Source organism: Hirundo rustica, chromosome W (genome assembly GCF_015227805.2).
Source record: "Hirundo rustica isolate bHirRus1 chromosome W, bHirRus1.pri.v3, whole genome shotgun sequence".
In the NCBI taxonomy this organism is placed as follows: domain Eukaryota; kingdom Metazoa; phylum Chordata; class Aves; order Passeriformes; family Hirundinidae; genus Hirundo; species Hirundo rustica.
The window spans coordinates 31,594,537-31,613,800 of NC_053487.1; the positions used below are offsets into that span (position 1 = coordinate 31,594,537).

General features: G+C 43.7%; 1 protein-coding gene across 3 annotated transcripts in view; it reads left to right on the plus strand.

The window, feature by feature from the left end:
* LOC120764863 (fibronectin type-III domain-containing protein 3a-like) overlaps positions 1-18,796 on the plus strand; it is a 53,984-nt gene extending 35,188 nt beyond the window's left edge. For all 3 annotated transcript variants that reach the window (XM_040088981.2, XM_040088982.2, XM_040088983.2), the window contains 20 exons: positions 619-674; positions 1,759-1,913; positions 2,172-2,231; positions 3,309-3,447; positions 4,284-4,337; positions 5,017-5,138; positions 5,228-5,402; positions 5,770-5,856; positions 6,186-6,324; positions 6,831-6,899; positions 7,202-7,320; positions 7,423-7,528; positions 8,065-8,240; positions 9,720-9,833; positions 10,360-10,509; positions 10,852-11,132; positions 11,611-11,823; positions 13,750-13,916; positions 16,173-16,294; positions 16,896-18,796. In XM_040088981.2, the coding sequence (XP_039944915.1) occupies positions 619-674; positions 1,759-1,913; positions 2,172-2,231; positions 3,309-3,447; positions 4,284-4,337; positions 5,017-5,138; positions 5,228-5,402; positions 5,770-5,856; positions 6,186-6,324; positions 6,831-6,899; positions 7,202-7,320; positions 7,423-7,528; positions 8,065-8,240; positions 9,720-9,833; positions 10,360-10,509; positions 10,852-11,132; positions 11,611-11,823; positions 13,750-13,916; positions 16,173-16,294; positions 16,896-17,213 (2,822 nt within the window). In that variant the 3' untranslated portion in view covers positions 17,214-18,796. The remainder of the gene's footprint in view (positions 1-618; positions 675-1,758; positions 1,914-2,171; positions 2,232-3,308; positions 3,448-4,283; positions 4,338-5,016; positions 5,139-5,227; positions 5,403-5,769; positions 5,857-6,185; positions 6,325-6,830; positions 6,900-7,201; positions 7,321-7,422; positions 7,529-8,064; positions 8,241-9,719; positions 9,834-10,359; positions 10,510-10,851; positions 11,133-11,610; positions 11,824-13,749; positions 13,917-16,172; positions 16,295-16,895) is intronic.
* Positions 18,797-19,264: the final 468 nt, after the last annotated feature.

Genomic DNA, 19,264 nt, shown 5'->3' on the forward strand with positions numbered 1-19,264 from the left:
GATCAATATTCCCAGTGAGGGTGACCCGTAGGTACTTCCAGAACTTCTGGTGTCACTGTTTGTGGTACTTTTTGGTTAACCGGGAGTTACTTAAACCTTCAAGAAATACAAAAATTTGAGCAGTTGTAGAGGCTACTGTTTAATTAGTTATAATTTCAGCTTTTTAATACCTCGTAGCTACTAAAAACCTTGTGCAGTGTCATTGGCTTTGCTTTGCTTTGAGACAGTGTCAGGTTTCTTCCAAACTGGGAATGTTTTGCCATAGAAATTCCAGGAAAACACATAAGGCAGAGATAAGATCTTACTGTCATTTTTTTTAACACCTCTCATTTTTGGAGGAATGTTTTTGTGTTGTCAAAGAAAACCTATTTCTGCTCCATTAGGAAAAGATCCCCTTTGTGCAGGATGTACTAAAAGGGTTTTTGTACCACTGTTGGTTTTGGATAGTTGGTGTTTCTGCCCCTCACGTAGCCAAAACAAGCAGGGGAAATGAACTTTGCTCAATAAGTATCATTGTTCAAGTCCTAATGATGCCAACTCCATCTCATGGTGGCCTTTTAGTAACAGCTTGGGTTGCTCTCAGGCTTTGGGATAATCTGGTTTGTGTTTAAATTGCAGAATCTGACACAGAACCCAGGAAATGTGATACTCACTTGAGCATTGGCAAGCCAGTTGTAAGTAATAGCTTTAAAATCCCTTTATTTTCTGTGCCTGTGCTTCCTATAAAATAATTTGTGGTTTATCAATCCCTTTTTCTTTGTTCTTAATGGTTTATTTTTTTTAATAGAGAAGATAAATACAGTTTAGTTGTCAGAGTTTATAGCTGGGAAAGGGCAACCATGCTGGAAATTCACTATTTCTCAGTTTGCCAGCCTGTAATCCCAGAATATTCCACTGTTGCAGTTTTTCAGTGTATGAGGGCTTTACCTTGCAAACCAGGGCCCTGCTAAACTCTTGGAAGTTTGTCCACTCTTGGAACCATCCTTTGCTTAGCAGAGAGGATTTAGGAGTGTTGGGGATAAAATTCACAGAAATAGATCCTCCTTTTATGTTATATTGAGAAACTGGAGCAAATATTTGATTAGAGACATTCAGGAAGGTGGCATCTGGTGATGGTAAAATGTCTGTTTGATCTTGAGCAAGTTTAATGAGCTCTTCTCTGCATTATCAACACAGAAAACAGGGGTTGTGTTCCTTTGCACCAGCTTTTGAGGGGTTTTTTGGTCCTTTTGTACTTTTTCCTTTCTACTTCTGACATCTGTACTTAGAGCTACCATAGGGCTGTGTTGCCTTGGGCAGAGAGAATTTGGAGTGTGGGAATTAAGCAGCAAAAAAAATCAGACAAGAAATTTTGAGTTTTACAAACAGAGCCTGTGCTGTCCTTAGGATCAGTGGTTGAATGTTGTGTGAGGGAGCTGTCAGAAAATGAGGTGTCTGTGCCTAAATCGGATCTGGAGTCCTGTCCTGCTCAAGACTTTCCAGCTGAGCATTTGCTCCAAAGGAGTGATGGAAATGTTGATGCAGGAATTTTCTCTTCCTGCACCAGTGTGGTGTTGATTTGGTGTTGGAAGGGAAAGCCTTTAGAAATGAAAAGAGCAAATCATTGCAATCCAAAGAATGCCTCCATGTTCCCACTCCAAAGGGAAAGAATTCCTCCAGCGAGGAGCTTCCTAGGCCAATTAGCAACGCCATGTTATTGACTAATTAACCTTTTCTTGCAGAAAGCAAACTTACTTGCATTATTTATGCTTTTAATAGGTTTCTGATGTACAAGCAAGATCAGCCGTTCTGTCCTGGAATCTCCCAGTTAGTTCACAGAATGGAGAGAGCCATAGTCATAGTCCAGCAGCATTTACATTTGAAGTAGCAATATCCAACAGTGGTAAAAATGGAAAATTTAAATCTGTCTATGTGTAAGTTTAGTTTCTTCCTTTAAGCACAATGTTTAAACCATTAACCAATCAGCAATCTCTCTATCAGGAGCTGTTTGTTGACTTGCAGACCTTCCTACTTCACATGAAATAAATTTTAAGTAATGTCACTAAGAGTTACATGGACAGTGGGAAATTTAAATGTGCACTACGTGGTTTTGCTTTTCAATGAGCTTTGAGCCCTGAGGTTTTAAGGAAGAGCTGTAACTCTGCTTTCTGTTTGTTTTTGCCTTTTCACAGTGGGGAAGAGTTAACAATTACACTTCCTGATCTCAGACCAGCCACTGATTATCATGCCAGGTATGCTGCTGGAAAGGAAATAATGCTTTGGGGGATGTGGAAATTCCAGGGTTATTGTGGCTTCATGGAAAAGGGGTGATACAAACAGTTCAGGAATACTCTGAAAAAACACCATGCTGTGGACACTGGGTTTGCTATCTAAATTCCAATTATCTTCTAACTTCATTAAAATACCACCTCATTTCCTTCCCTACCATCTTCTCTGTCTTCTCAGATTTCTGTTACAAACTTTAAATTATTCTCTGCTGGTATTTTTTTAGAACAACACTGTAGATTGTTGTGGGCTGAAGTCAGTGGTAAATGAAATAATTTAGCCTTGAAATTGGATCTGAAAGTCTGACTTGTCAGCTTGATTTCCAGAGATGCTTGTCTGACCTGCAGCAGTGCAAGCAGGGAAGTGGGAATGGGCTGGAATGGGAAGTGGGATGGGATGTTCAGGAGTAAATGATCCTGACTGGAGGTGTTGGGCTGGCCAGGGAGAGAGCAGCTGGTGAAACAAACCAAGGGAACACTGGGAAGAGCCACACTCCATGCTGGGGCACAGGAGTGGATGAGATTAAAGATTCCCTGGATTCAACTCCTGCTCTGAAGCTGTAGAAGAGTTCTGAGTGTGGGAAATGCTGGGCACAGCTCCCCCTGCACAGTAGGTTGTGTTTTCCACAGAAAGAGGCAGGACTGCTGAAAACATGAAACAATTCCTATGAAAATTGTGATTTTATGATTTAACCTGTTTAGTGCCCATACTCCTGCACAAGTGTTGGCTGTATTTGAATTTTAAGGTGTTTTTAGCAAAAGGCTCATTTCCAATCGGGTATCCTGTTACCATTTGGGAACACCTGCCATAGTTTTCATCCCCTATCCCACAGGTATTTCAGCACTAAAATATCTCCATGGTGACAGAGAGTAACGGCAGAGTAAATGAAGAGTGAGAAATGGGGGTTTGGGGTCAGCAGGTGAACCTGTGTGAACCCCACCCTGCAGCCACTGCTTGGGATTAAATTCCTGAAGCTGCCAGCTCTTCCCTTAAATTTCCAGGTGCCAGTGCAACAACCACATCATTAATTACCCTTTGTTTAGAGTTTCAGCAACCAGCAGTTCCATCAAAGAAACCATTTCAGAACTGGTGAGCTTCACAACAGAGAGCTGTGAGCCAGACTGTCCAGCTGCCCCAAAACTGATTAACAGAACAAAAAACAGCCTGAGCTTGCAGTGGAAGGTAAGAACCAAACCTGGGGCTGAGTGAAGGGGAGCAGAGCACTCTGCTGGATTCCTGTGAGGTGTATTTAAATTAGCTTTGTCAGGAATTCAATGTGTGCTGTAGGTCTTGCCTTTTAAGTTGCTCAGTGAAGATTGATGATGAAATAATAATTTCCTTTCCCTTTTTTTCAATGTTTGCTGAGTTACTTGCCTGCAGCTTTGTTGTGACAGTTGGTAGGAGGGCTCTTCTCTTCTGAACTGGCAGAGAGGAAAAAATAGATTTTTATTTATTTATATCTTTGCTTGAGGTCCTGGATGATAAATAGAGTTGACTTAATGTTCTTTTAGTTATTCTGACCCATTCAAACTAAATTTCTTTGGATGGTTTTGTAGATTCTCATTTTTAATCTGACTTTTGAATGTAACCACTATCTGTGAAGACTTATTGGTAGCTGTGTTTGCTTGGGTTTTCATGTTTTTCTTATGATTATGCTGGAAAATGGCTCCAGCTAAATGACTTCAGTGAAATTATTTGTAGAATCTGTGCTTAGAAAATGAAGTTCTTATTTCATGTGTCAAATGTTGCTTGTGTGACTCCTTAGACTGCACAGGCAGGTGGTGAGCACACAGTGCATGGCACAAGGAAAAGAGCTCTAAGAATATAATTTGCTTCATTTATAAAATAAAACTATTTATAAATTCATATTCTAAACTATCAGAACTAAAAGAAGTAGCACAGCAGCCTTGTATTAAAAGGCAGTTGGAGTTTATAATATTCAATGTGTAATAATATTTATAAAACACATTTACGACCACTTGATTTTTACTCTTTTTTCATTGTTTCCTTATTTTCAGTCCTCAAATGACAACGGTTCCAAAATAACTAATTTTCTTTTAGAATGGGATGAGGTAAGAGCTTTTCTAGTACAAAAAAATAACAAAAATCATAATGACATCTGTAGAGTAATTACAGTTAAAAATATCCTTTGCTTAGGTACAGCAGCTATTTTGGTGCAACTGTCCCAACAATTTTAAAGGGACAAATGATCAGTGGGAGTGGACAGTGTAAAACTGCCTCATTTGTCATCCAGAGCATCAGTAATTCCTGTGTTCTCTTTAAATGCATGAGCATTTGGCATCTTTGGATTGCGTCACAAATATCCCTCAGCTCTTGAGCGTCTTGCTGAGATGTAATGCAAAGGGATAAAGTACTTCCAGAATGTGTTTTGTTTTCAGCTCAATGGTTTATCACCATTCTGTCAAATCCACAGTACCAAAAGTAATCAGATATCTCAGTTCTAATGTGGTTTATTATCAAGACTGCTCAGGGTGACCATCAGCAGACTCAGAATGACCATGATACATTAAATTTTTCATTCTTGAGGCTCAGTAATTTCTTTTTTAATTACTGTTAAATGAGTGAAATGACATTTCTCGTGGAAGGTGTCCCTGCCCATGGAACGAGATGAGCTTTAAGGTCTCTCCCAACCCAAACCAGTCTGAGATTCTGGGATTTAGGAAGATGTAGAGTGAGGGGGGTGACCTTGGCAGGGATCAAGGAGTGACTCTGGATCTCCCTGTTTCCTAGGGGAAGAACGGTCCTTTCAAGGAATGTTACTACGGGCACCTGAAGCAGTATAAGCTCACCAGACTCACTCCCTCCACAAGATACTCCCTGAGACTGGCTGCTAAAAATGACATTGGAATGAGGTAACCAGGAGCCCAGGGATACCAAATGATGGATTTTCCCCTGGATTCCATCGGCTGCTGCTCACCCTTGTTCAAAATCTCCTCCCCAGTGGGTTCAGTGAGACGGTGACATTCGGCACGGCCAGGGTGGTGCCACCGGCCCCAGCACCGCCCGTGCTGCTGGAAGCAGGAGTGACCTGGATGGCCCTGGGATGGAGCCCTCCTGCAGGAGGGGCCTTGGATGACTCCCTCACCTACAGCCTGGACATGGAGGAAGAAGGTTCTGTAAGTGCTGGGCTTTGTGTGCAAACTTCCCTTATAGTGCTGGAATAAAAATGAACATTTTTTTACCTTCTGAGAAATGGTCAGCAAGTATTGCATGGAATTCATGGCACAGAGATCAAATATTGCATGGAACTCATGATAAGAGTTGAAATATTGCAAGGAATCCATGGCAGAGATAAACTACTGCATGGAATTCATGATAGAGATAAAATATTGCATGGAATTCATGGCAGAGATAAAGTATTGTGTGCAATTCATGGCACAGAAGTGAAGTTCAAGATAAAAAAAATGTGATTTATCCGCTCTGGGTTTTGTTTTACCTTAAAAATCAGTGACTGTGTTCATCCTTATTTTCCCTCCTTGCCAGGGCTATGGATTCCAGCCCCAGTACAATGGAGATGAGCTCTCATGCACTTTAAGAAACCTGAGGAGGAATACATCCTATAAGTTCAGGGTTTGTACCATAGTTTGTTCCTAATTTCATGTACTTTCCTGGGCTTTGGCATTTTCCAGCAAATTTTTTCAGCTTTGTATGGAGGCAGCAGGAATCCACATGCTTTCCCAACAATTACCTGTTGTTACAGCAGGTTTTGGTGAAGTAATAATACAAATCAGAATTTTTGCACCAGCTAATTTTGGTATAAATGGTTGCCTTTATTTTTGTTGGGTTTTTAATAGAAGATTTTTTTTAATCATCAGCATGTTTATCCTCATGTATTATCAACATATATTACTGTCATTAAATAAACCATTTATTCTCTATTCTGTTCCCTCTTCCAACAGCTCTTTGCCTACAACAGTGAAGGAAAAAGCAGCCCCAGTGAGGTGGTGGAACACAGCACCAAACCTGACAGGCCTGGAGCTCCGAGCAAACCTGTTGTAAAGGGCAAGATCCATCCCCACAGTGTGAGAGTCACGTGGGGTAGGTGCCTTGGGGTGTTCCGGGGATGCTGGGGTGTGGACAGCCTCTCTCTGATTAAATGAGAGGGAACTCAGGCTGATTATTTATCTGCAGGTATTGTTATTGCAGGAGAAATACTCAACATTACCCAAAAATGGTTTATTTTGGGGCTATGGTACCACAGTAGTATTGTTCATTCATTTTTGAGAAGAGAAGCAGTGACTGCTGTGATGGTACCCTCTGGGTTTACTGTGATGTTTAAATAATTCTTATGTTCACTTAAAAAATAAGAGCTGATACCTGAAATTGGGACTGTTTTCACAGTTACTCTTCCTGGCATAATCATGATTAATAATAGGAGGAAAATTGCTCTGAAAAATGTATCGTCAGTAATTAAGTACACTGGTTTCTCTTGCTGGTTGACTTTTCTGTTTGAATGAATATGAATATGTTCACTGGAAAAGCTGATAACAAAATAATGCCTTGATATTAAATCCTCTGTAGCTTAAGGTGTTGATTTCTTTCAGAACCCCCCAAGGATAATGGAGGATCAGACATTTCTAAATACTTTTTGGAAATCTCCGAGGCATCAGTTGGTAAGGAATCGCCTTTGGGTACTAATACAGTACTCAGTCTCCATCCCTGGAGGTATTTAATTCACATTTAGATGTGGGACATAGTTTAGACTTGGATTTTGGAGATGTTTTCCAACTTAAATGGTGCTTTACTTCAGCAGTCACTTCTGATTTCACACGTGTGTTGTGTTGTACATGTTCTCTGTATAATTAATAATTTCAAATTGATTCTCTGGTTTGACTGCCTTAATAATTGTGTGAGAGAATTTTCAGGTGGGATTTTAGGAAGGTTTGAAAGGGTAAAGTGCTTTTCCTTCCCTCAGGAGGGAAGTGGGAGCCCATTTACAGCGGAGCCCAGCGGGAACACGTCTGTGACCACCTCAGGCCTGGCACCTCCTACAGACTCCGGGTGTCCTGTGCCAGTAAAGGTGGGGAGAGCCAGGTGAGCAGCAGGAGGGGAAAGGTGCTTCTGGAAACCATTTCTGTTCATGTTTTAGCCAAATGCTTGATGTCTGTGCTCTGCAATGGCCTGTGTCCCTGGCAGGCCTCTGATGTCACGACTGTCACGACGGCGGCCGTTCCCCCCGAGCCCTGTCCCGCCCCAGCCCTGGTGGGCAAAGCCAAGCCCAAGGAAATCACTTTGCAGTGGGGTAAGCACCAGAGTTGGAGTAAAACACTGCTCTGATTTCAATCATCCAAATCAAAAATCTTCAGAGAAAAAAATGTAAAAATTATAGAGATGCTGGCCATGGCCTTAGTTGTTTTTTGGGTTTGGGGTGGGATTTTTGTTTTGTTTTGTGGGATTTTTTTTAAGAAGACCAAAGCTTCTGTCCACCTCTGGTAGGGTGATACAGTGAGACTTAAGCAGACATATATTTTCCAGTGAGAAAGCTTCCTGTCTGCCCATGACTGACAACTGCTTGGCAATTTAAAAATCAACTCTTGTCTTCTTACTGTTATCTCAGTAAAAGAGATAAGCAAAAATTAATGAAGATACTGTTTTGTGAAGAAAGCAGGGAAAATACATGAAAAAAACCCTGATGAAGGCCATCTTAAACTAATTATCAGTACCTGGGGGGGAAAAAGCAAGCTTCATAAGTGTTTCTGCTCAGATACATGACAAGAGCCTGCCCTAACTTAGGGAATTTAGAAATTAATAGAAATATCCAATCTTTTTGTTTGCCAGGCCCCCCAGCTGTGGATGGAGGCTCTGATATCACAGAGTATCTCCTGGAGATGGCCAGCTCGGAGCAGGACGAGCGCAGGGTGGTTTATCAGGGCCCAGCAGCTGAGTTTGGAGTGACCAACCTGCTCCCAGGGAGAACCTACTGCTTCTGGCTCCGGGCTGGGAACAGAGTCGGGGTAACCACTGCACTCACCACACCTCACTGACTTCACACAAGGGACAGGAGTGATGGTGCTGAAGGGGTTTTGTAGCCTGTGTTGTGTCCAGCTGGCAGCCAATCACCAGTGGTGTCCCTCAGGGGTCTGTGCTGGGGCCAGTTCTATTCAATATTTTTATTGATGACATGGATGAGGGTATTGAATCTTTGATTAGTAAATTTGTGGATGACACTAAGCTGGGAGTGTGTGTTGATCTTTTGGAAGACAGGATGGCTCGGCAGAGAGACCTGGAATGGATGGGTGGAATCCAATAGGATGAGGTTTAATGAGTCCAAGTGCCGAGTCCTGCACTTTGGCCACAATAACCCCCTGCAGCATTATAGGCTGGGGACGGTGTGGCTGGACAGGGCCCAGGAAGAAAGGGACCTGAGGGTACTGGTCGACAGCCGGCTGAACATGAGCCAGCAGTGTGCCCAGGTGGCCAAGAAGGCCAATGGCATCCTGGCCTGTATCAGGAATGGTGTGGCCAGCAGGAGCAGGGAGGTCATTCTTCCCCTGTACTCGGCACTGGTGAGGCCACACCTTGAGTATTGTCTCCAGGTCTGGGCCCCTCAGTTTAGGAAGGACGTTGAGATGCTTGAGCATGTCCAGAGGAGGGCAACGAGGCTGGTGAAGGACTTGGAGCACAAGCTGTATGAAGAACGACTGAGGGAGCTGGGGTTGGTTAGCCTGGAGAAAAGGAGACTCAGAGGTGACCTTATCACACTCTACAACTTCCTGAAGGGTGGTTGCAGACAGCTGGGGGTTGGTCTCTTTCATCAGGCAGCAAATGACAGAACAAGAGGACACAGTCTCAGGCTGCGTCAAGGGAAATATAGGTTGGATATTAGGAAAGTTTTTCATGGAAAGGGTGATAAAGTACTGGAACTGTCTGCCTGGGGAGGTGGTGGAGTCACCATCCCTGGATGTGTTTAACAAAAGACTGGATGTGGCACTTGGTGACATGGTTTAGTTGAGGTTAGGGCATGGGTTGGACTTGATGATCTTGGAGGTCTCTTCCAACCTAATGATTCTGTCATTCTGTGTGAACCTCTTTATGTTTGTACCTTCGGAAATGTTGGATGTGTTACCCCTGAGCTCAGGCTCTGCAGATGTGGTGGGAGCAGCATTGTGTGGAGAGGAGTGTATGCCAGCCATGCCAGGTTGGGAGAAATGTGGGATAAACTTTGGTGGCATAAAAGTCTTTGTGAAACAGTTCTCAGCTGCTGCTGGAAGGCAGATCCTGGCTGGAGGAGGGAGGAGATAAAAAACCCTGGTAGTGGGAAGAGCTCAGATATCCTGTGGGAGCAGGGCCAGCTTCAAGTACCTGCAAGGAATCTGAAACTGACTCTGCTGTTTACTTCCCTGTCAAGTTAAAAATAGTTTGTTTGCTTCACTTGCACATCAGTTCTTGCCCTGGTGCTGTTTCTGTGTTCATGCAGTGTTGTTTTCCTGCAGTTTGGCCCCCACTCTGAGAAGGCAGAGCTTTGTACTGCTCCAGGACCCCCTGAGCAGTGCTGCAAACCCCTGATAACCTGCAAAAGTGCAACTTGTGCTGTGGTTTCATGGGAGGTAGGTGTTGATGGCTTCCAGTACCACCCAAATTAGTATTTGGCTTTTAGAATTGTAGTAGTAACACATTTATGATACACAAAAATGAGAGAAATAGTATGTGTAGAGGTGGAATATTTTAAGCCCATTTCTTTATAGATGTATGTATTGGGTTTGTAAACTTTGGGACTTATTAATTGCAGTCTTAACTGGACAAATTGGGTGGCATTTAATCTTCCTCATGGTGTGGTAATTAATATATAGTGAATTAATTATTTTAAGTGGTAAGAAATTGCGTGTCAGTCAAAATTCTGGTGTGAACTGTGGTGGTATTACAGCCACATGTCACCTTTTAACTTGAAATCCCTTGGAACAGATGTGCAATTTCAACCTCATTGCTTCCAAAGGTTGGATTTGATGATCTTGGAGGTGTTTTCCAACCTTTTCTGAGACTCTCACCCAGAGTCTCAGTGTAGCAGAGCTCCCCCCTGGGTGATGGGGGTGTGAAAGTGCAAGAGCTGAGCAGAATTTCTCCCTCACCCCGCAGAGCCCAGCATGCAATGGAGCAGAAATCACCGAGTACAGGCTGGACTGGGGCCAGGTGGAGGGGTCCATGCATGTCATCTACACTGGCCCCTGCCAGAGCTATGAGGTCAAGGGGCTCACACCTGCAACCACCTATTACTGCAGAGTCCAGGTAGGAAAAGCCTTCTGGTGCCACTGGGCACTTGCAGTTTGGGGATGAGCTCCAGCTAGCGAGGAATAAAGTCATGTGCTGTCACCTGCTCATGCAGTAGAGAAGGTAATTGGGAAAAACACTTTCCTTGTCCCCCAGACCCTCCTCATTCCCTGAATCTGGAAGAGTTTAGATCCAGTGTGCTGTGAAATACCAGATGCTTTGCCCCATTGACCAATAATTCAGGAGATTTTTCACTCTCTTCCATGTTGCTTTTAAGAGCACATGGAAGGAAGGCTGTGAGAGCTGTGACTGCCTGGTTGGAAAACAGGGATTTGGTAACTGCTGTGTGGTGTCTTTCAGGCTGTGAACGTGGCTGGGGTGGGGCTGTTTGGGGACATGGGCGTGGTGACCATGCCCCCATCAGTGCCTGCAGCTGTGACCGTGCTCCACTTACTTGAAGAGGATCAGATGGAAATTTCCCCTCCTTTCTCCACGTGCCTTGCAATCCAGTGGGAAGAGCCCTGCTGCCACGGGGCAGAGATCACAGGGTACAACATCGAGTATGGGGAGAAGCAGCTGGTCACTGTAGGGAGAAACACAACCCATGTCCTTAAGAATCTGCTGCCTGACACCCTGTACAGGTAAGAATTATTCTGAAATCACATTTGTAGGATTTAAAAGTCCTTTGAGGGTAGTGCTTTAAAATTTTAGAGCATTTTTTTCATGCAGCTTACAGACTATTTGTCTAATTCACCCTGCAACTCCAAAAAACCACTCCTAAAATTGTTATATCCAGACTCCAACCATCTTGTTGGAAGGAGTGAGATCATGGTTCGTGTTAAGGTTCACATTCTGTCTCAAAGCCAAGATTTTAAGGTTTCTGGGTTTAGAATTTTTCATAGGGATGCTCAGGTGTGTGGCCAGAAGAAGATGGATGGACGGGTAAGAGTAGAGCAGGGTTTCCTGTGACCTCAGTCTTGGTTAAAGCTGAGTTCAGATTTAACTTCTAACTGCATCTTAATTGCTTTACTGTTTGGAGTATACTCTGTACACCTTTTAACTGTTGCTCTGTTACCCAGCACTTTTCTTGACCTTGTGGCTGCTCTCTCCCATTCCCAGGATCAGGGTACAGGCCATCAACAGCTTTGGAGTTGGTCCTTTCAGTCATTCCATGAAAGCCAAAACCAAACCACTACCTCCTGACCCTCCCCACCTGGAATGTGTGGTCTTCAGCTATCAAAGCCTTAAACTGAAATGGGGAGAAGGGCCCAGCAGAGCTTTAATTCCCAACCCTACTCAGTTCAACCTGCAGATGGAGGACAGGTTTGGCCGGTGAGACCATTAAGGATCTTGTGGTTTTACCACTTAATTTCAAGTTTTTAAGGTGTTTTATGTTATTCTCCCTTCTGTTTGCACTACTGAATCATTTGGGCATCCCAGAGTTTGCCCTTCTGCAGTTTTGCATCCCATCTTTCAACCAGAAATGCTGTCTATCATGGGTTGGCACAGTTTAGTTTTTAGTTAGAAAGAAATGTGGAGTGTTCCCCTGTCAGGACCTTGGAGTTCTTTTAGAAAGGACAAGGACCTATCGGAAGCCAGTTTGGGATATTGGCATCTGCTTTGACCACTGAGAATGTTGAATGCGACTTTGGGAAGTACCCATATAAACCCTGATTTTGTTCAGGTCAGGCCCTTTTCATCCTGGCCAGCTGAACAGGTAACATCAAGTGGGGCCTGCTGCTCCCCTCCCCCGCCACCTTTGGGGGGGGGAGCTGGCCCACAGCCTAGCCAGGTTCCATCAGCTCCCAGAGGCAGGGGAGAAGAGGTTGCAGCTTAACATCAACTAGTTTTTAAAACTTCCCTGGAGCCCCGGAGCAGGGAGGGATCTCTGCTGGGCCCCTGATAACAGCTATGGCCACTCCAGGCCTGGGCAGATTTAACCCTTTCCTGGCAACATGAAGCTTCCAAGGCCTAACCCTTCCCTGAGAGAGAGAAGAAAGAGACAGAGTGGGCGTAGAAAAGACACCGCATAAAGTCAGTGGAGTAAGAGTGAAAGAACTGATAAAGATTATTGGAAGGAGGGACTGAGGAAGTGGACATTTTTAACAGGACTTCTCTGGTGTAAACTATGGAGAAATGGACTATTTCTTGTAACATCTTAACGTTGTTTGGGGGAATGCTGCTTCTAGTCAAAGTTGGGGATTGATATGATTGAGATTTAAGTGAGAATCTTAAAGCCTCTCACTCCTGGGGTAAAAGGAGGTCTCAGTCTTTGTGATGGAGATGATTTTAGAGAGGAAGTGATTTGAAGCCCTCAGCTCCTGGGGTAAAAGGAGGTCTCTATTTCTTTTGAGATAGAGACAATTTTAGATATAGAAGAAGAGGATCCTTGTTTTGTACTAGAAGAAGCATTCTTAAGCAGTACCCCAAATACGCTGAGAGGCCCATGAGTAGCCAGGGGAAAGGCTGCTAATGGGTGGAACAGCACAATCAGCAAAAACTCCAGGCAGTTGCAAATTTGTGACATTGAAAGCCACAAGACTGTTGTAGTCTTGTGGCAAATGTCTCCATAAGACTCTAGAGACTCCTCTCCCAAAGTGATGAAAGATTATGTTCAAATGGTGAAACTGACTGAAAATCACAAGTTGTGTCTCTCTATGTTGTTTGTAAGAAAGTTAACAGTTTGTTAAGGGAAGAGAAGAGTGTTATAAAGTCTCATTTTGGGGTTTTTTTCAACTTTTCTTTTCCATTCTTTTAGTGTTTGTTTATAAAACTATTTGTTCATTTTTTAAGCTTAAGCCTGGTTTGCTTCTCCTGATCCTCTCCCACAAAAAAGAGAGTAAACACTAAATTTGATAAACAAAATTTGGCGAACGTGAAACCACTACACTGTCAAAAACTTGCACTTTTGCTGCTTGTAAACAATAAATATTAATATAGTGGTTTAAAGAATAAATACATTACCACTATCTTGTGCTGGCAGGGTTATTTTTGGACATTCAAAAACAAAGCCTTGTCTGCATATAGAAAACAGGGGTTGGCCAGCTGTTCTTTAACTGGAAATTTCAATTTATTTTGGATATTCAAGGGTTGATTTAGAGGAGTTGGGCCCTGCAGCCTCAGTGTGAAGAAACCTGGGACACCGGGAATGCATCATCACTTCTTTGTCCTTAACTCAAATCCAAGTGTTTCAGGTCTGACATTGCCCTATACATTAGTGATTGCTGGGTGACTCTGTGTGTGTTCTGTGTCCCCCAGGTTTGTGACAGTCTATAATGGTCCCTGTCACACCTACAAGGTGCAGAGGCTCAGCGAATCCACCACGTACCGTTTCCGCATCCAGGCATACAACAACGCTGGGGAAGGAGCCTTCTCGGAGGTCTGTGCTTTCACCACCACCAAGTCTCCACCTGCACATCTCAAAGGTGAGCTGGCACTGCCCTGGCAACTGCTGCAAGCCACTGGTGGGCAGGATTGGATCCTACAGCCTGACCCTTAGCCAGTCTTTGCAGGGACAGAGACAAACTCACTCTGAGGGGCTTTGTCTGGGTGTGAAAAGGTCTCCTTTGTTGTGATCACCTCCTGCACTGCAGCTCTTCCACCCCTTGAACTGAACATTCCTACCTTTGCTCAGCTGGAAAGGCATTTTGCAGGGTTATCCATCAAAGTTACAGTAGTGTGTAGACAAATGAGGGCACAGTTAATTCCTCTGATCTTCACTTTTTAACATGGACATTAAAGGTCATCATTAAAGTCACTGTGAAGGTCAGAGTGCTGAGTGCCTACAGCAAAATTAATTGACTGAACTATGGTTAGAACATAATTTCAGCTCTGCACATGGACAGAAATGCTGGGTTCTGTAGTGACTTGAAAGTGCTGCTCCTCTTTACAAACATGGGCTCATCCTGGCAGCTCAAAAAGACCAACAAGTATAACCTACTGTCATAGTTTTAATTTTAAACTGGGTGGAAACACCAATTAATGTAGTGGTTTCACATTCACTAAATTTTGGTCTTGGTACTTACTCTTTTTGTGAGAGAGAGACTAGGAGAAAAACAAAGCAGGCTCAACTTTAAAATTAACAAATAGTTTATTAACATACACTAAAAGAATAAAAAAAAAGAAAGTTGGAAAAAAAACCCTAAAATGGAATGAAACTTCAAAAACACTCTTCCCTCCCCTTACAAACTGTTCACTTTCCTACAAAACAACATAAAGAGACAAAACTTGTAATTTTCAGTCAGTTTCACCATCTGATAATAGTCTTTCATCAATTCATTAGGGGAAGAGTCTCTCTTAGAGTCATGGATCCCACTGACAACCTAGAACAGTTCTCTTGTGGGTTTTAAACTGTCACAAAAACAACTGCCCGGAGAAACCTGCCTTTGTGACCCCTCCCATTAGCAGATCCCCAAGCTGCTTATGGGTCATGGGTCTTAGACTTTTGCATATTGGGGTGTCACCTTTTAAAGATGAATAACTCTAAAGCAAAGGATTCTTCACCTCAAGGTATAGAGATATCTTCTCACTTCTTCACTGGCACAGGGGGCTTCTCATCTTTATCTCTCTTTAAGCATCTTATAGGATATTACTTAGTTCATCACAAACACCTTTGCTTAAATCTACACACAAATTAAAACAATCATCTCCCTAAATGCATATCTTTCCCATGATTTAAAGGAATGACCTAAATATAGAGTTCATTTCCATGGCTCAAGTAAGAATAGAACAACCAACTCTTCAACCCTCTGTCCCAATAGTCTTTTTACTCTTGCTCTACTGACTTCATGCTGTTGTTCTTTATGTTCACTTTGTCTTTTCTTACTCTCTCAGAGAAGGGCTGAGCTCTGGAAGCTTCATGTTGCTAAGAAAGAGTTAAATCTGCTTGGAGTCTTTGTCTCTCTCTCTCTGTGGCTCCCGGTGTTAGATGTTCAAGGCCGCACTGGTGAGGGAGGAAGAACTCACAGAAACATCAGAGATCGGAGCACTCAGGCAGTCCAGAATCACAAAAAACCAGGCAGGATCATAAATGCCTTCTCAGCCCACCCTTCAGTGCAAACCGGGGTGGCTTTGGCCTAAATGGTGCCCATAGCTCCCATCAGGGTCCCAGCAGAGATTTCTCTCTGCTCTAGAGAAGTCTGAAGAAAGTAGCTGTTACAAAACAGCAACCTCTCCTTCCCCCCCTTCACCCAGGAGCCGATGGAATCTGGCCAGGCCTCAGGCCAGCTCCCCCCCAAAAAGGGAGGAGCAGCAGGGCCAGCTCGATGTTACCTGTCTCTCTCTGGCCAAAGGAAGAAGGAAAAAGACCCACCTACAGGAAATCAAGGGGTTTTATATGGTACTTCCCAAAGTTGCAGCTAACAATTTCAGTGGTCAGAACAGATGCCAATATTCCAACTAACTCTCTGATAGGTTGCTGTCTCTTCTAAAGCAATTCCCAGGTCCTGACCTGGAGAATTATTTTATATTCTTTTATAACTAAAAACCAAACTATACTAACCCATGACACCTACACATAACAATGATCATTTTTTAAGCTCATGTCATCAAATAGAAGAAAAAGAAACAAATCTTAATTGCTTTAAGTTATTGAAATGAGTTGCCTCTAAGCATGACAGCTGTACATTTGTAGAGACCTTTGTTCTTTTTCTAAAACACCAACAAATCACTTTATTTTCCAGCACCTAAAGCGATTCAGCTGGAAGAAAACACTTTTGAAATCACATGGGAGCCTCTACAGCCGATGAAAGGAGATTCCATTGTTTACATCCTTCAGCTTGCTGCTGGCAGAGAGTTTGATCAGGTACTTTTTATGCAGCATCAGGAATGTGAGGGGTTTTTACTGGGAAAAATTATTACAAAAAAAAGATGTGCATATTTCTTGTGGAAAATGTCCCTGCCCATGGCAGAGGGTATAATGAGATGGGCTTTAAGGTCCCTTCTGACCCAAACCGTGCTGTGATTCCACAATTAGAAGGTTGAAATTCTGTTTGGGGAGGTGACAAGACTTCATTTCAGGAAGTGTGAAATGGGTGAGCATTGGTTTATCCTGTTCTCCCAACAATTCCTTTGGCTTTTGATTCTTAATCCTGGTGGTCTATGGTACCACTGTCTCTGTTAATCAGAGTCCACTTTGGTGGAGGAGCTTTAAGGAAGAATATGCAGGATGATTTTTTTTCTCCTTTCTGAGCCTTCCAGCCCAGGTGAGGCCTCAGTGTGGTGTGTGGCAGGAAACTTAAATGAATTGTCCAGAGATTTGAGCTGCAGTTTTATGAAACTGGGGAGAGGAGGGCAACTCCAGGCTGTGCCCAGCCCTGCACCCAGCCCTGGAGCAGGACAGGCATTTCCAGGTGCTGGTGGTGAGTGAGATGCTTCTGACTGAAGTGGCTTCTGTCTCCTGCCAGGTGTACAAGGGCCCCGAGCCATGGTTCCGGCTGCTGGCCACACAGACGAACTGTGAGTACCGTGTGCGCATCTGCGCCGGCCGCCAGTGCCACGACCTGCCGGGCTGCCCAGAGCTCTACGGCCCCTACAGCCCCAGCACCGTGTTCTGCTGCCAGCGCCGGGAGCCGGGCCCCACCGCGGCCCTGGCCGGGACGGAGCTGGCGCAGAGCGGGAAGCGGCTGCGCGAGGAGCGCGCCATCGCCATCGCGCTGCTCTGTGGCTTCGCCCTGGTCGCCATCCTCTTCGCCGTGGTCATCCAGTACTTCGTCATCAAGTAGGGCGGAGCTGGCCCTGCTCAGCTGTCTGTACAGAGCTCTCTGGGGTATTTATGGGTAGTTCAATGAAATCCTAGCTGGGAACCCCTTGCTCCGTGTGTTCCTGCTCCTGCTGCTGGCTGCCGGCAAGGCTGGCTCGGCAGATCCCTTCTGAATGCTGGACACAGATTTCCTGTAGAAAGGGTGACCTTGGGGCCTCTGCAATCAGGGTGAACTGTTAGAGAACAGCAATCAGCTGCCTTACGGTGCACACTGCAGGGGTGTGCACACTCCTCCTCTCTCCCCATCCCAGCCAGTTGGAGAGGGAAGGCATTGCCCAGAACGGTTCCTTTCCCAGCACCACCAGAGCAGCGGGAGGTGATGGCTGTTCCGTCAGGTTTCGCTGTAGTTTGATATCCATGAAATCCAGCAGTACAAGTGCTTGAGCTTAGAGCAGAACTGCAGAGCCTACTAGAGCATACCACATTTACTAGTCTGTAGAAGGAAAGCAGAATATTGGCTTAGTGATATTTCTACTTTACAGTTATTTTAATACTTGGAATTCAGTAATAATCATTTCAAGTGTTGGAGTAGAGAGTGCCAGGGTTTTTTAGGGTTTTAATCCAAACCAATGCCAGCAAGATGTGGCGCTCAGCTGGGATGCCCAGGAAAGGCTCTGCCCGGAATGTTCCTGCTGTCCTGAGCAGCTTTGGCCTAATCCATGTTTCACTCTCAGTGCCTGAGAGAAAAGTAATTCCCTGTGCAGCATGCTCAGAACAGCACAGGAGTTGTCTTTAACGAGAGAGTGCATTTATGATAAATGTTACACTATTTGGCTCAAACTGAGCAAATGTTTTTCTACTATTATTAACCTAAAAAATAAATAATTCAGCCTGCTTTGGATGCCCTTCTAACTTAACACCAACGAACAAATTGTATGTGAGAGAACTCTTTTTAGATAATGTTTATACAATATTTTAAACTTGCTATCCCAATGGTAGCAGCTTCACATTCCATGGTTTTCCTGTTGGGAATGTTCAGCCTGCTATGAACTTGTCTGAAACTTGTCCTGGTCATCTGGGGGCTATTTTTGTGGATACTGTGCACTAGATTTGACTGTTGTGTTCCATCTGCTTGTGAATCCCCGAGGAGGAGCCTGGCAGCTCCTGGCTCCGTTAGATCAAAGGTTTTGAAAGCTGGAACTCACAAATTTCCAATGTTTCAGGATGGGTCTTGCCAACAGCATTTGGAACATGCCACAGAACGGTAGATTTAGGATATTTTGCAAAGTCTGTGGCTCCACTTTGGCCATCAGAGCAATGCACTTGTGGGTGGGAGGGTGGATGTGACAGAGCTACAGGCGATGTGTTTCCAGTAATTAATCACTTTTAAGGGTCTTTCTCCTACAGCAGTTGAGGAATAATGTTGTGTTAGAGTTTGAGGCATTGTGTTGTATTTCAGATGTGGAAAACCCAAATTATGGCCTAGTATCACTTAATCCTCTTCACAGTAGATTGATGGTGCAATCTGTAATTAATCTTTTCAAAATGTACTCTTTGTTTTTGTACTCTATTTATTTTGATTAAAAGTCCTGGAAAGAAAAAAAAGTATGTTTGAATGTATTGTTCTACTTGTAGCAGAACTTTAAGTTAATCATTTATTATATCATAGAAATCTCTCCCTCCAGTGTCAGAGTTTTATACAGATATTAGTCTCTAGTTTGCAGAAGAGTTTACAATTTGTCTTTATTTTCCTCATAGTCTTCCTTTAGCAGATAAACTGCCCGCAGTAAATCTCTGTTGCCAAAGGGTTCTTTCTTAACTCCTTAGAACCAACTTGCAGAGGTTTCTTTGGCAATAATAGTCCTGAATTTAGGATCGCAGAGTAAATGCTAACAAGTCACCAGTGGTAAAAAATGAAATCGAATCCTTTTGTAATTGCCACAAAATGCTCATATTTCCAGAAAATATCCAGGATTTATACTGCAATATGTATTTTCCATCAGCTGTTGTCCATTCCAGAAGGACATACCCTCATGGCATTAATGTCTTTTAGATATCTTCAGTTTTCTTGTA